The 15,204-nt window shown below is 39.4% G+C and overlaps 1 protein-coding gene across 1 annotated transcript; it reads left to right on the forward strand.

Moving 5' to 3' along the window:
* Window positions 1-279: 279 nt before the first annotated feature.
* LOC114708854 (zinc finger protein 431-like) lies at window positions 280-11,421 on the forward strand. The gene is made up of 4 exons (XM_028892406.2): window positions 280-855; window positions 1,953-2,643; window positions 11,031-11,157; window positions 11,357-11,421. Exons 2-4 carry the CDS (start codon window positions 2,617-2,619, stop codon window positions 11,419-11,421), a joined length of 219 nt encoding a protein of 72 aa, XP_028748239.1. The 5' UTR covers window positions 280-855; window positions 1,953-2,616.
* Window positions 11,422-15,204: the final 3,783 nt, after the last annotated feature.

Here is a 15,204-nt window from a genome sequence, read left to right on the forward strand (position 1 = left end):
AGAGGGGCTAGATAGTTGGCTCAGCAATTAAGAACACTGGGTGTTGTTACAGAGGACCCAGGTTCCATTCCCAGAACCCATGTGGTAGATACCCATTTGCTGTAACTCCAGACCCATGTATCTCCTGCCTTCTTCTGGCCTCTGTAGGTACTGTGCACAGATACATGCAGGCAAAATACAACATAACTAATTTTTTTTAAGTTAGAAAAAGGAAAGAATGGAATTCTCTACAGTGATGCACAGCCCTGAGACAGACAGGAGCCAGGGCTAGTTAAAATGAACTCCTGGTCTTGATGGAAGCAGCTGTGGCCTTCCACTGAGCCAGCCCACTCAGAGGTAAAAGTAGATTTATTCTGAGGTTAATAGATCTCATTATAACTGTTCATTTGAGAGTAGAGTATACAGTGCTGTTAAGTAACTTTTCCTTTAAGTTTTATGTATTTATGTTCTCTATCTTTTGTATATGTGAGAATTGCATTGGTACAATTATCTTTTAGATTGAACATCAAGATTGACAGGTCACATAGGCTCCAAAGCAACCTACTTTCACTGTGTAATTTACCTGATTTTCAGCTAAGACTTTGTGGTACAAGATGAACATGCCAGAGACATTTCTTTCCATCATTTTTATAATTTATAAATGTTGCTGCATTACATTGAAGTAAGAATGCCCCTAAATGTTTCTGTTTTTATATTCTAATTATGGAGTTCAGAAGTGGATTTGTTAACTGAGAATACTTAGGAATAGGCAGAAGTCTACATGTCCAGACTCCCTAAGTAACATCCACATGCTTCCTTTGTTTAGGAAAAGCATTGTTTTGGAAATAACTCTCATGTTCTCCCTGCCTCCTCCAGGTAAGAAATTTTTCTCATTTCATCTGCCTTATCTGTTGTGATGGCTATTTTTTTTTTTTTTTTTTTTTTTTGGTTTTTCAAAACAGGATTTCTCTGTGTAGCTTTGCGCCTTTCCTGGAACTCACTCTGTAGCCCAGGTTGGCCTCAAACAGAGATTCACCTCCCTCTGCTTCCTGAGTGCTGGGATTAAAGGCATGCACCACCACCGCCTGGCCGTGAAGGCTATTCTTAATAGTCAAACTGACTGCTTCTGTAATTAATTAAAACCCAAAGATTTGGGTACACCTGTGAGGGATTTTTTTTTAAAGGTTTTGAAATTAAAGACCCATCTTTAATCTGGGTCATTTGAGGTAATAAGATCCACTTTTAGCTGCTAAGTGGCTGTGCGCACATTTATAGCACTCAGGAGGCAGAGGCAGAGGCAAAGGCAGTTGGATTTTCTGAGTTTGAGGTCAGCCAGGTAGGTCTACAGAATGAGTTCCAGGGCCACACAGATAAACCCTGTCTTGAACACACACACACACACACACACACACACACACACACACACACACACAATCAAATAAAGAATAAAATCCACCAACAGGATGGCACCTTCTGGGGGCAGCCTGCATATATAAAGGATATTGAAGGAGGAAGCTCTCTCTCTTTGCCTGCTTGCCCTAGCTATGGCTACCAAGTTCATTCCTTTACTAGCATTAGAGCCTACTTCTTTGGAATTTTGGTGTATACTAAAGACCAGCTGAGATATCCAGCTTGATGAACTGAACAACTACTGGATTCTTCACATTTCCATTGGTTGGCAGCTATTGTTGGACTATTGGACCACAGCTTGTGAGACATTCTAATACATTCACTTTCTACATATATGGAGAGAGTCATTCTACAAGTCATGATCTTATAGAGAACCTTGAATAATGCAGTTGGTTTTTTTTTTTTTTTTTTTTTCACCTGCCCACTGAAGATGATGTGCTGGCTAACAATAGACTTCAAAAACACATTCTTCCTAGCTCCATTATTTTCTAAGTATTCAACTTTCCATAAAGCCTACTCTTTTTATTATTATTCATTTGCCAACAATTTGCTCTGAATTTCAGGAATAAAACTCCTAAAGCAATGAAGCCATCATTCAGCTTTCTGATGGTGGAAAGACATATTATCTTGTTTGTGACCTAGTTCCTGCTTTTCTTTCCTGATTGTTTGAAGTCGCTGAGACAACCAGGTAAAAAGTACCTTCAGTTCACCTGGCCTCAGTATGCAGCCACATACCAAACATTTCCTTTTGTGTCTTTAAATCTCTCTTTAGTTGTTAATATTATGGGCACCCTTCCACCTATGTGACAAAGAATCACTCCACCCCACATAGTATAGTGGGCTGTACAAGCTAGCTAGCCACTTTGTGTTCAGGAGGAAGAGGAAGTACCTACGAAGTGCAGGAAGATAATAGGGTCTGCTATTGGAACCAGGGGCAAGTGCTATTGAAATGCATATCTCTGCTGATCTAGAAAAGGTCTTTGTCTGGGGTAGAAGGCAGGATCAGGAACCATTGTGCTGTGTCTTTAAGCACAGTGTACCCTTAAGGGAGGTGCTCTTGTCACTCAGGCCTCACTAGCCAATCAGGTCCTTTAGGCGGCCTGCCAGTCAGAAGTGGTGCAGGGCCCTTCCGGCTGCCGGCTTCAGGATTGGCTTTGAAGAGGAGCGGATGCCAGTGGGTTTGTGTGCTGTGCTGTGAGTGTTGCTGCTGGGAGGTGAGCGTAGAGCATGGGCGAGCTGGAAAACCATGACATGGTGAGTGAGGGACTGCTGTCCCAAGATGGGGAGTAGCAGATGGGGAGGTGAGGGAGCCAGTGTGGTGGGTTTTCCCTGGATCTAGGTGGGAACCTGCAGCCAGAATACCTGTCCAGTGAGTTCCCATGTGGTCCTTGAAACTCCCTGGACCCAGAGGCAGCCTTTGAATAATTTTGCTCTGTGGGCTGAATCTGTAATCAACAGGCTTTTAGTGTACCCATGGACAGCAGGTTGCCAAACTCAGAGAGGTCTAGTTTCTTCAGTATCTTCTAGGGGTTCAATACTTTGCATTTAATGTTTACATGTAAGATCCCTTTATAGTTAATTTTTTGGAGGTTGTAAAAGGCATCTCGTGTTGGGTAGCACTCTGATACCTAGCTGTGATGTAGAAGAGCAGAATTAGTGGTATAAAGGACTTACCAATGCTTAGGAGATAGTAAGTCATACAAAGTAGAATTTAGCTGAAGGAGGACTGCCTCTAAAACACCCCAAATATAAGTTTATGCTAACCAGGCCTGTTAGAGATTAGGATACACATTTGTTCACCAGGATTTTCTAGACATTTGGCTCCAAACCATTACAAAGGAGCCACCCCCTGATTTATAGCCAGCCACTAGGCCCAACCCTATATCAAAGAACAGACTAACAAGTTGCTTATTGAGGCAATACAGGGTCACAACCCACCTTAAGGCCTGGTGTGCTATAAAATTCCAGTTTTCTTCTTGAGATAAGCAAAGTTCTACCAGATGGGAAATATGACACCAGGTGACAACTATTTGAAAAGTAAAGTGTTAAGGATTGGCCTGTTCAAGCAAGGCTTTCATCTAGGCCCTCAGGCAGGGAGAAGGAACATTTTTGGAAGAGCTAGTAACAGTCTGGGGCCTAGGCCTTGGGAGCTTTCCCTAAGTGCCTGATGTATTGACAATAAAACAGAGCTCCTTCTCTAAAATCAGGAATGTGCTTGGGAGAGCTGATAGTGGTCTGGAACCAGAGTCTTTGTGGAGGGGTTGCTTCAGATCCTGAAAACCCAACTCTTCCCACCACATGGAGCCATGGTTATCAGTCCCAATGCCCTGTAGGTTTAGTCAGTAATGTTCTTGAGATACACTGTGTTCCCTTTGTGCAGCATTGTTTGATTAGCCTCCTCCCTCCCTGAGTTTGTCCTACTGTATGATAGTTTCTGTTGACTTCATAGAAGTCACCTATTTCTTTCCATTTCCCCCCACTGGAAGTAATATGCAAATGCTGTTCTTCTTAAGAAGCTCAATTGGCATGGGGCATAGATTGTGTAAAACCTTCCTACCCAGCTTTTATTTATTTATTTATTTATTTATTTATTTATTTATTTGGATTTTTCCAAGACAGGTTTCTCTGTGTAACAGTCCTGGCTGTCCTGGAACTCGCTCTGTAGACCAGGCTAGCCTCAGCTCACAGAGATTCACCTGCCTCTGCCGCCCAAGTGCTGGTATTAAAGTCGTGCACCACCACCACCCAGCACTTTTGTCTTTTCTACCTTCTACTTTTTCTATCATTCTTATCCCCTGCCACCTTCACCTCAGGACCCTGTCCCTGAAGAATTACCTGCTGTTTCAGGCATACTTAAGCAACAATTCCAGGAATATCTTTGCTGTGTAACTCTCCCATCTGCCTAAGTGGCTAGACCTACAAGTTGTCTGTCTCTAAATTGTTCAAAGTGTAACCTGGAGCATGAACCTAAAAGACACCTAAGGATGACAGCATATGTGGAATGCATAATGTCTCTAGACTCTTTGAGCATTAGCCAGAGATGAATGCATACTATCATTAAAGTGATTTTTCTTTATTGATCTCCTAAGTGTATGAAGTGATTTCTCCCTCAGAAGGCATATTAATTTTAGAACAGCTGCATTTCCATCATGTTAGAAAAATGTTTCTGAGATAAGCACTCTTATGTTGACTCAGGTGGCCTTGATTCCAGTCTGTTGCTCTCCAGGGCAATGATCTTACTGTCTTCTCTACCACACCTTCAAAACTCTTACATGACTGTACCACCTCAAAGATTTAAAATTGTCCATTTGAGTCATGTAGTCAACTATCCAATCAGTCACAGGAAAAGGATTCACATGTGGAGCATTGCCTCTGTCTTTAGACCAAAATAGGAGGAATAATTTATTGTGTACACTGCAGGGGGAAACAAGGTAGGCAGTCAGCTGCTGAAAAAGGACCTGACTGTGGTAGTGAGAGTGATTTTGTGATTTTCTAGCATGTTTTAATTCATGTCACATGAATGATCACAGACCAGATTGTGTGGGTGTACTGTTTGGGAAGGTTATTTTGAGCCAATGAATATTGAATTTGCAATTAGGTAACTATCCTGTGCAGATATGTTCAATCCTGCTTGACATAGTTATGTCAGCTCAGGGGTTTGAGAAATAGGCCATTGACTGTAACTATGTGTCAGGTTACAGATCTCAGCAGCCAACATATGCATATGGGCAGGATCAATCTATCTCTTATTAATGACATTCCCTCTACTAGGGAAGGGCCTACACTTTCAAAGTCAATATAGCTAATTTTTTTTCATCTTAAAAGAACATTATTTTTATCATTTAAAAATTACTTAGTATCATTTTTTAATATTTTCTTTAAGTGCATTACAGCTCTTATCTGTTTCTGTTTTCCAATGTTTTTAGGTCTTTATGAGTTTCATTCCTTTCCTCTCAAGTGATGTTGATTATAGATTTCTGTGTAGAGCAATGTCTCCTGTAGCTTAGGCTTGCCTCATGCTATATAATTAAGAATTGCTTTGAACATCTAATCCTGCCTTTGCTGCCTAGTGCTAGGAAGACAGTCCTGCAACTCCTTCCAAGTCTTGGCCTTGACTGGTCAGTGGGAAGGAAAAATAGACCAGTTAATGAGTGACCTCCAATCTCTCTGGCTTATAAATGAAGAGGGACATATAAATGAAGAGGGAACTGTGCAAGAATTGAGTTCATTGACCAACTTTGAAGCTTGTGGAGTCACAATGCAGAAAAGGAGAGACAGGACAGAGGTTAAGAGCTTTCCTACTTTAACAGTAGTTGAGATTAACAATGTGGAATTAGGTAGTCAATTTTAGATGTTCCATAAATGTCCTGATTAGCCATTTCTTGGGGTCCACAGGCCAGGGAAATCAAGAATCTGGATAAAGGACTGATCTTATCATGAAACCAAATTGCTATAGTTACAGTAATTCAACCCAAATAGATTTGGGTAAAATTTTGTGGCCCCACCTAACAGGACTGTTATTTTTCTGTGTTGGATGTACAGCCTGAGAGAAAAGGTTTTAGAAGTTGTTAATGTGCTCTAATACAAAGCCCTAGTTTCTGGAAAACATGCTTTTAACTGGTAAGGTATTTTCCACCCTAAGTTTTCTATTCTTGATTATGTTTCTTGTCTAAGGCAGCCTAGTCAGGGTCAGATTAAAAAGTGTAATTCTCCTCCATTTTAGAGAATAAGCCTCAGGCAGGGATGAGCTCCCTAATTGTTTATTCCATACAACATGGTCAGCCAATTATCCATATATACCTGGGTTCTAGTGGAGACATATTGCCCTGGCTGTTATTGACTATGTTCATATGCTATCATCTAAGTGTCTGGGTTTGGAATGATTATAGGTCTAGGTGTTGGTTTTTGGTTTATCTAAGTTGCGTGAGTATTATGTTCTTTGGTTTTTGTTTCCTGTATGGATTTTTCCAGAGTATGATAGTTTTATGTTACCTGATTTATTGGCCTGCTCTGCTGGTGTGTTCACAGGGAATTCCTGCTGGTGTTGGTGGCTGGGCTGCAGCAAAGAGTTGGGAGAAGGAGGGTTAGAGAGGATCCACAGAAGATGTGGACAGGAGGAAGGGAGACTTTAGCTGGTGATCTGTTGCAGCACTAGGGATGAGCCTTAGGGAATTTGGTTTGGGAGAACAGATCACACCTCTGTCTTTTATGCTCTTCTTGCCATATCTTCCACAGTAATTCCCCAGACTTAGGAGGGGATTGAATTATATATGTTGCTTTAAGACTGAACATTCCCAGTCACTTATTCTTTACACCTTGGCCAGATATGTAACACTGTGTCAATCACAATCTACTTCATTTAGAAGCATTAAAGTTGAGGGATAGGAGGTCCATTGATCTATGGATATAATGTTGTTTTAAGTCAGTTTAATTCTATGTCCACCTGGCAGCATAATAAAAATGCATTCTTCCATAAGGCCCATGACCTCTCTATCCTTAAGTTCTTAGTCTGATAATGCTGCCAGGTATTTTTTTCATCCTGTGGAGAGGGGCTTGAATACAGTTGGGAGGTGGTTGCTTACTCACATGATATTTGTGATACCATTGCAGCAGTGTGCAGGTTTGCCAGGTCAGTCATTATTGTAGTTTGAAGTGTTTGTAGTTAGATATGACTTGTCTCCTCCAGTAGCTCGCATAGCACCTTCCATCACTGTGAAAGCAAGTCAGTATGGATAAAGCGTCTGCTTCTTTACTACTTTGACTTTGCCATGTTCTGTGACTCAAGCATATGGTATCTTCATCAGGAGGGTCTTATCAAGTTCTTGAGGATAAACAAGAGCAATAGCAATACAGTGTAATGTTTGAGGAATTTTTGGGACCTAATTTGCAAGAACTCCAAAGAAGTAACTTATACACAGCACAGAATTTTTGTTTCCCTCTGGTGTCCAGTAGGAGCCTTGTTTTTCTGTTTCAGAGTACCTCCATTTTAATTCTGTATCTGTCTCTATTCTCCTTTCTATGTGTGTGTTTGTGTCTCTCTCTGTGTGAGTATATGCTTGTGATATTAAAGTATAGTAAATTTCCATATCTTTTTCCAAAGGTCTTTTATTTATCTCTTTCCCTTCTCTCTTCCTTACCCTACCCCATTCCAGTTTAACCCTCACTGGTCTATTTTCCCCTTTGTATCTGTGCATTTTATCTCCCCTCTCTCTATAGCCATTCCCATGGCATTTTATTAATTTCATGAGCTCTGGATATTATAATTGAAACACATATCTGAAGATTTAAGACCAATCTCCACAGTGACAGAAAATGTGTGATGTTTATCTTCTTTGGTCTGAGTTGGCCTATTCAAAATAACTGTTTCTAGCTTCTTCTGTTTAGTTGTGAATTCCTTGGTTTCATTTTTTCTCAATATCTGAATAACATTACTCTGTATGTCTATAATGATCTTCATTATTCATCTATCAGTTGATGCAAATCTAGGGTGTTTTCATTTTCTGGCTATTGTAAATATAATCAAAATGAACATGGGTTAGCATATGTCTCCAGAATAGGATATGGACTTTCATGTATATATATGTGGAAGTGTACTGCTGGGTCATATGGTATATCTAGAGTTAGCCTTTTGAGGAACCTTTGTACTGATTTTTAAAATGGTTGCACCAGTTTGCATTCCTGCAAGCACTGAAATGGAGTTCTCTTTTCTGCAAATCAGTGCCAGCACTCCCCCCCCCCTTTTTTTTTTAGTTTAGGCATTCTGACTTTGGTGAGATAAACTCAGAGAGAAGTTGTAATTTGCATTTTCCCAGTATCTAAGCATGTTAAACACTTTTAAATGTTTGTCAGCCATTTTTATTTCATTTTCTTTGAATTCTTTATTTAGCTCTATGCCCCATGATTAATATTTAAAATATAAACACATAACAACTACCTTCCCCTTCATCTTTTCAATCACTTCATGCCCCTGTTGTAGAGTGCTGCTTTAACAATGTAAGGATGTGTTACATTTGTTTATGCTGTGGAAAATTACTTAAACTATGTGAAGGTGTGTTACATTTGTTTATGCTGTATTTGTTTAATTATGTAAAGATGTGTTGCTGTTTCACCTTGCCTGCTTAAGGCCCTTGATTAGTCTAAAAAGCTGAACATTCAATAGCTAGGCAGAAGAGGGATAGTCAGGGGTGGCTGGTAGAAAGAATATAAAGGAAAAAGAATCTAGCAAGAATGAGGGACAAAGAGAGGGACATGCCTGGGACCAGAAGCAAGGCAGTTACCAGCCAGCCAGACCTCAGAAGCAGGAAAATAGGATATGGAAAGAAAGAAAGGTAAAAAACCCTGAGGCAAATGTAGATAAAGAGAAACAGGTAAAGTTATAAGAGCTAGCAAGAAATGAGCCTAAGCTAAGACTGAACATTTATTACTAATAAGTCTCTGTGTCATGATTTGGGAGCTGGATGGTGGCCCAAAAGAAAGCCTGCTGTATGCCCCCACTTACTCTGTCTCAAACTGGTTGTTTCTTTTTGGTTATTATTATTGCATATACATATATATATATATATTATATATATATGTATATGTGTGTGTGTATATATATATATACACACAAATATTTAAATATGAGCTGCTGAGTTCATTTCTTCTATTTATATGATTTGAGGGCAGACTACTTTGTTTTTGATAACCAACTAAGAGGCTTATCCCTGGGAAAAATAATTCTCCCTCTCTCAATAGTCATTAGTTTCCTGTAGTACTCTGTTTAGGGAGAGGGTTTCATTAGATTTCCCCCTCCCCAAACCTTCTATGTTAGTATGTCTATGTTATTATGTCTACTGTTTTCTCCTTCACCTGAAATCTTCTTTCAGGGCTTAGGGTCTGTCTACCTTGCCAGCTGTGGCTTTGGGCTCCCAGCTCCTGTATCATTCCTATTCTAGAGGTCCAAGTCTCCTTTTCCAGGGCCCTGTGGTTGCAGCGGATGGGCTGCCCTGCTGTCTCCACTGGCCTTGATCTTAGAGCAGCTCCCCAGTTTAGCTGCCAAGCACTCCCCATTCTACCTCTTTCCTCAAAACTGAGGTCACCACAGAATTTCCAGGTCCTCTGACTAAGACTAAAAGAATTTCTGGAAGGGCATTTCCAGGGAGGGGGGAATGTTTGTGAGCATGTTTTGTGGGTGTGTCTGTGAGGGACTTGCCTGGGAATGCATCTGGAAATTTCTGTGCTTATGGGGAGATGAGTTTGCTTCAAGGAGAGGGTATGTTTAGTAAGTGATTGGCAGACTTGGCTCAGGGAGGCAAGAAGGTATCAGTACACAAATTCACAGGCTGTGTAGCCCCAACCTAGCTCTTGTCTTGTCTATCTCTAATATCTATGGAGCTGAAGGAGGTATTCATGGAATGTCACCTTGCCTGATCACTTGTGGCCCTGGAACTAGTCCCCGGAAGGTCCCTAGGACCTGAATTTAGCTGGGCCAGGAAGGAGTCAACCAGGGCTGATAATGAAACCCAGAGAGGTGGAGATCATAGTGCTGCTGCTGTAGCTGTTAGGAGTGGCAGGATGCTGGGAACAGTCCAGGAACAGCTAGCCATGGTCATATAGGTGAGAACCTGATGCAAGGAAAATGAGGCCAGCATCCACCTACCCTTTTTAAGGACCTTCCACTCTCCAGACCCTTCTTTGAGCCCAAATGCCTTCCAAATACTTCCTGGTATCCAGTTGCTTTATAGAGCTTCCCATGGGGGGCCTGCATTGCCTTCTGAGAGTTCAGAAATTGTTAGAGTCTTGGAATATTCCTGGGACAGCATGGGTGATCCTCATAGATGAGCACCTTGGTAAAACTGGAAATGTTATAAGGCAGACAAACTCATAACTGTTGTTTTGAGGCATTTGCTGTTTTGAATGTAACATTGGCTATTATCAGAATTATGGAGCTTGTTGATATTATAAATGTTTGCTGTTTCTATAGATTGTGGTTAATATTTTCACCTATTTGTAACTGTTTAAATGTACAGTTCCTTTTATTAAGAATTATTAAAGTTACAGTTTAAACTGGAACACTTCAGGTTTCTGGAACCAGAACTGGAGTAAATGCATACATAACTCTTTGTAAGAACTTCAGCAAAAAAACTTTGAGTTCTTCTATCCTTTTCGTTTGTTTGTTTGATTTTTGCAGGAGAGACAGGTTTACTTCTTGCCATCCTGGAACTGATTGCATCGACTAGGCTATCATTCACCTCAGAGACAGGTATATCTGACTATATTAGAGGCAGGTATATCTTCTGAGTGCTGGGATTAAAGGCATGAGCCAAATTACCCAGCCTGCTCATCTTTTTTTATAGTTAGTAATTGTTCATACAATTTCTTTGATGTGTACTCAGTATTATTCATCTGTTTGCTTGTCTCTCTATGTCTGTTGATAGGCATTTCTCTTGCAAGGTGATATCCCATTCAAAGCATTCATAAATGATGGAGGTAAACCTATTCAGTTTCTTTCTATAGTGAATTGATGATTATTTTATAATGTCTGTGTCCTAGAGTAAGTGTGGGAAACACCAGAATTATATGACTATATTGTCAACGAAGAATACATTTACAATGTTGTCAGTATCATGCTTTTTATTGTATACATGTATGGCATATTTTAGGACGCAGTGACCTATAATGATGTGCATGTCGACTTCACTCAGGAAGAGTGGGCTTTGCTGGATCTTTCTCAGAAGAATATTTACAAAGATGTGATGCTGGAGACCTATATAAACCTCACTGCTATAGGTAATACTATGATTTTTCCTTTATGTATTAAAATAAGGGAACAACTGTTTATTGGTTATTGATGCTCTTCTGTAATTTTAATTGAGAATGAGGAAGAATGAGGTTAATAAATCAGGCATGTTTCTAAGGATCACTAAAAATAGTAACTTAAATTTTACACAATTTTTAATAATATACATTTCCTGGTACTATATTTTAGGCTACAGATGGGAAGATCTTAATATTGAAGAACATTGTCAAAGTCCTCGAAGACATGGAAGGTAATTTTCATGTGAAAGTTGATACAAATGTGCCTCTGAAGATATTTTAATGTATCTGGAAGTTTTAAAGAAAAGCAACAGTGTAAATAATCATAGCTTAAAGCGCATTGATGATCACTAAATTCTCACAAAACTATATACCTCAATGGCAGGTAAGTGAATTGTGTTTGTAAGTCATTCTTTAAGAAGGAAGATAAGGAATCAATGCCTTAACAGATCTCACCATTTGAATTATAGCTCCATCGGAGCTATGCTGTAGAATTGCCAACCCATTTAGTTTCATGCCACTCATATTACAAAAGTATATTCACTGAATAGTTGATAAGTGTATGTACAAAACCTTCTAATATGCAAATTGTTCATAGTAAAACTAGTGTTACTCATATAGTTGTTCTGACTTTGCTAAGTTTAGTGAGATGGGTAGTTAGAGTCAAGAATTAAGGGGGGGCTTGTTGTGGAAAAATCTTATGCCATGTCTATGAGGAACAGAAAGTTAAATTGTGTGAATGCAATGTGGAAACCTTTTATTCTTCCTTTAATAAGTATATCATATGTCACTCTGGATGAAAGCCGTATGAGCATAGGGATATAGAAAGAAGCAATGTATCTCTCTCCATCTGAGAATAATTAGTATGGGGGTCCTTGAACCTGTGTTCCTGTTCACGGCACCATCTGTGGGAGGCCAGCTCCTACCTTTTTTTTGAGACAGGGTTTCTCTGTGTAGCTTTTTGGAGCCTATCCTGGAACTCACTTTGTAGACCAGACTGGCCTTGAACTCACAGACATTCATCTGCCTCTGCCTCCCAAGTGCTGGGATTAAAGGCATGCACCACCACTGCCTGGCCCAGCTCCCACCTTTTAAAGGGTTCCTATGAGGAGGAGAGAGGAATGAGAAATATTAGAAAGACAGCAGAGATGATACAGAATAGCTTCACGAGGACCTGGATCAAAATCCACTGGCCCCTTCTGTCTTTTCAAAAGGGCTTTTATAACAATGCCAAGAGGCAGTGCAAAAGACCTCCCCCTTGCCATCAAAGTACAAGCCAAGTGCAGACCCTTCCAAAACACCTGGTAACCACACCTGTGGTCCAACTATCCCCTTATGCAGCCCTGCTGGTTAAGTAAAGCAAGCTCAGATCTCACTAGAAAACCTCTGTGGAGTCCCACAAATTAGAAGATATGTAGTAGTCCCCAGGTTGAGTAGACTTATTGAATATGATTCATGTTTACAAGTAATTGGTTTTCCAGCTAGGAAATACATCAACAAACTTATACAGTAGAAAAGCCCTATGAGTACTAGAAATGTGTAAATACTTCTGCTTGTCCTGGTTCACTTTGCAAATATAGTATGACTCACAGTATAGGAAAATTTATCAATGGAATAAGTGGGGTAAAGGTCTGAATTCTTCCAGTTCTCTTCAAATATGTGAAAAATCTCATAGAGAAAAAATATGCCATAAATGTAAGCCAGGTAATAAAAGCTCTTACCATCACAGGCATTTTCAGATATACAGAACAATCCTTAATGAAGGAGAACAACATGAATGTAAACAAAGTGATAAAAGCTTAAGATCTGATTACTCTTTACAATTAGACCAAATTGTAAAATTAATTCATACAAATATAAAGATTCAACAGTGTTATGAAGGTGGTTAAGCTTTTACATGTGCCAATTTTCTTTGCAGGTATGAAAGAAGTCATACTGGAGAGAAACCCTATGAATGTAATCAATGTGATAAAGGCTTTTCACCACACAGTCATTTTCAAAAGCATAAAATAACACATACCGGACAGAAAACCTATGAATATAATCAATGTGGTAAAGTCTTTGCACAACACAGTCTTCAAATGATTAGAATAACACATACTGGAGAGAAACCCTATGAATGTAATCAGTGCAGTAAAGCATTTGCACGTCACAGTCATCTTCAAATGCATGAAAGAACACATACTGGAGAGAAACCTTATGAATGTAACCAATGTGGTAAAGCCTTTGCATGTCATAGTAATCTCCAAATACATGAAAGAAGACATATGGAAAAGAAACCCTATGAATGTAATCAATGTGGTAAAGGCTTTGTATGTCAAAGTAGTCTCCGAATACATAAAAGAAGACATACTGGAGAGAAACCCTATGAATGTAATCAATGTGGTAAAGCCTTTGCACAACATAGTAGTCTTCAAATGCATAAAATAACACATACTGGAGAGAAACCCTATGAGTGTAATCAATGCAGTAAAGCCTTTGCACAACACAGTGCTCTTCAAATGCATAAAAGAACACATACTGGAGAGAAACCCTATGAATGTAATCAATGTGATAAAGCCTTTGCTTGTCATAGTAATCTCCAAATACATAAAAGAAGACATACTGGAGAGAAACCCTATGTATGTAATCAATGTGGTAAAGCCTTTGCACAACATAGTCATCTTCAAAGGCATAAAATAACACATACTGGAGAGAAACCCTATGAATGTAATCAATGTGATAAAGCCTTTGCACAACACAGTAGTCTTAAAATGCATAAAAGAACACATACTGGAGAGAAACCCTATGAATGTAACCAATGTGGTAAAGCCTTTGCACAACAAAGTAATCTCCAAATACATAAAAGAAGACATACTGGAGAGAAACCCTATGAATGTAATCAATGTGGTAAAACCTTTGCACAACCCAATCATCTTCAAAGGCATAAAAGAACACATACTGGAGAGAAACCCTATGAATGTAATCAATGTGATAAAGCCTTTGCACAACAAAGTAATCTCCAAATACATAAAAAAAGACATACTGGAGAGAAACCCTATGAATGTAATCAGTGTGGTAAAACCTTTGAGCAACACAGTGCTCTTCAAATGCATAAAATTACACATACTGGAGAGAAGCCCTATGAATGTAATCAATGTGATAAAGCCTTTGCACAAAACAGTCATCTTCAAAGGCATGAAAGAAAATACTGGAGAGAAACCCTATCAATGTAATCGATGTGGTAAGACCTTTGCACAACACAGTCATCTTCAAAGGCATAAAACAATACATATGGGTGTGGTGGTATTGTGTTCCTCCAAAATATTGTGCACCCTAATAAACTTATCTGGGGTCACAGCACAGAACAGCCACAATATTAAACATAGAGGATAGGCAATGGTAGCACACGCCTTTAATCCTAGCATTCCAGAGGCAGAAATCCATCTGTATCTTTGTGAGTTCAAGGCCACATTGGAAACAGCCAGGCATGGTGACATATGCCTTTAATCCCAAGAAATGAGCCTTCAATCCCAGGGAATGATGGCAGAAAGCAGAAAGATATATAAAGCATGAAGATCAGAAACTAGAAGCATTTGGCTGGTTAAGCTTTTGGGTTTTGAGCAGCACAGTTCAGCTGAGATCCATTTTAGATGAGGACACAGAAGCTTCCAGTCTGAGGAAACAGGATCAGCTGTGGAATTGGCAAGACCTTTAAGATTCATGCTACATATGGGAGAGAAACCCTGTGAATGTAATCAATGTGGTAAAGCCTTTGCATGTATTAGTAATCTAAGAAATCATACTGCAGAGAAACCCTCTAAATGTAAATTTTTGCAAGTCACGGTAGTCTTTATTACAAGAGTAAAACTTTTAGTTTATAATTGGTCTATTAAGGCCTTTGAATATAAAATTAGACTTGAGGATCTGAAAAACCTCATACTGAAAGAGAACTGTAAGTGATTTGGTAAGATCTTTAGCCAACACTTATATTCAGTTACACAAGATTATTCTGGAGAGAAAAATCTGATGAGTGTCAAC

Source organism: Peromyscus leucopus, chromosome 3 (assembly GCF_004664715.2).
Source record: "Peromyscus leucopus breed LL Stock chromosome 3, UCI_PerLeu_2.1, whole genome shotgun sequence".
Taxonomy (NCBI): Eukaryota; Metazoa; Chordata; class Mammalia; order Rodentia; family Cricetidae; genus Peromyscus; species Peromyscus leucopus.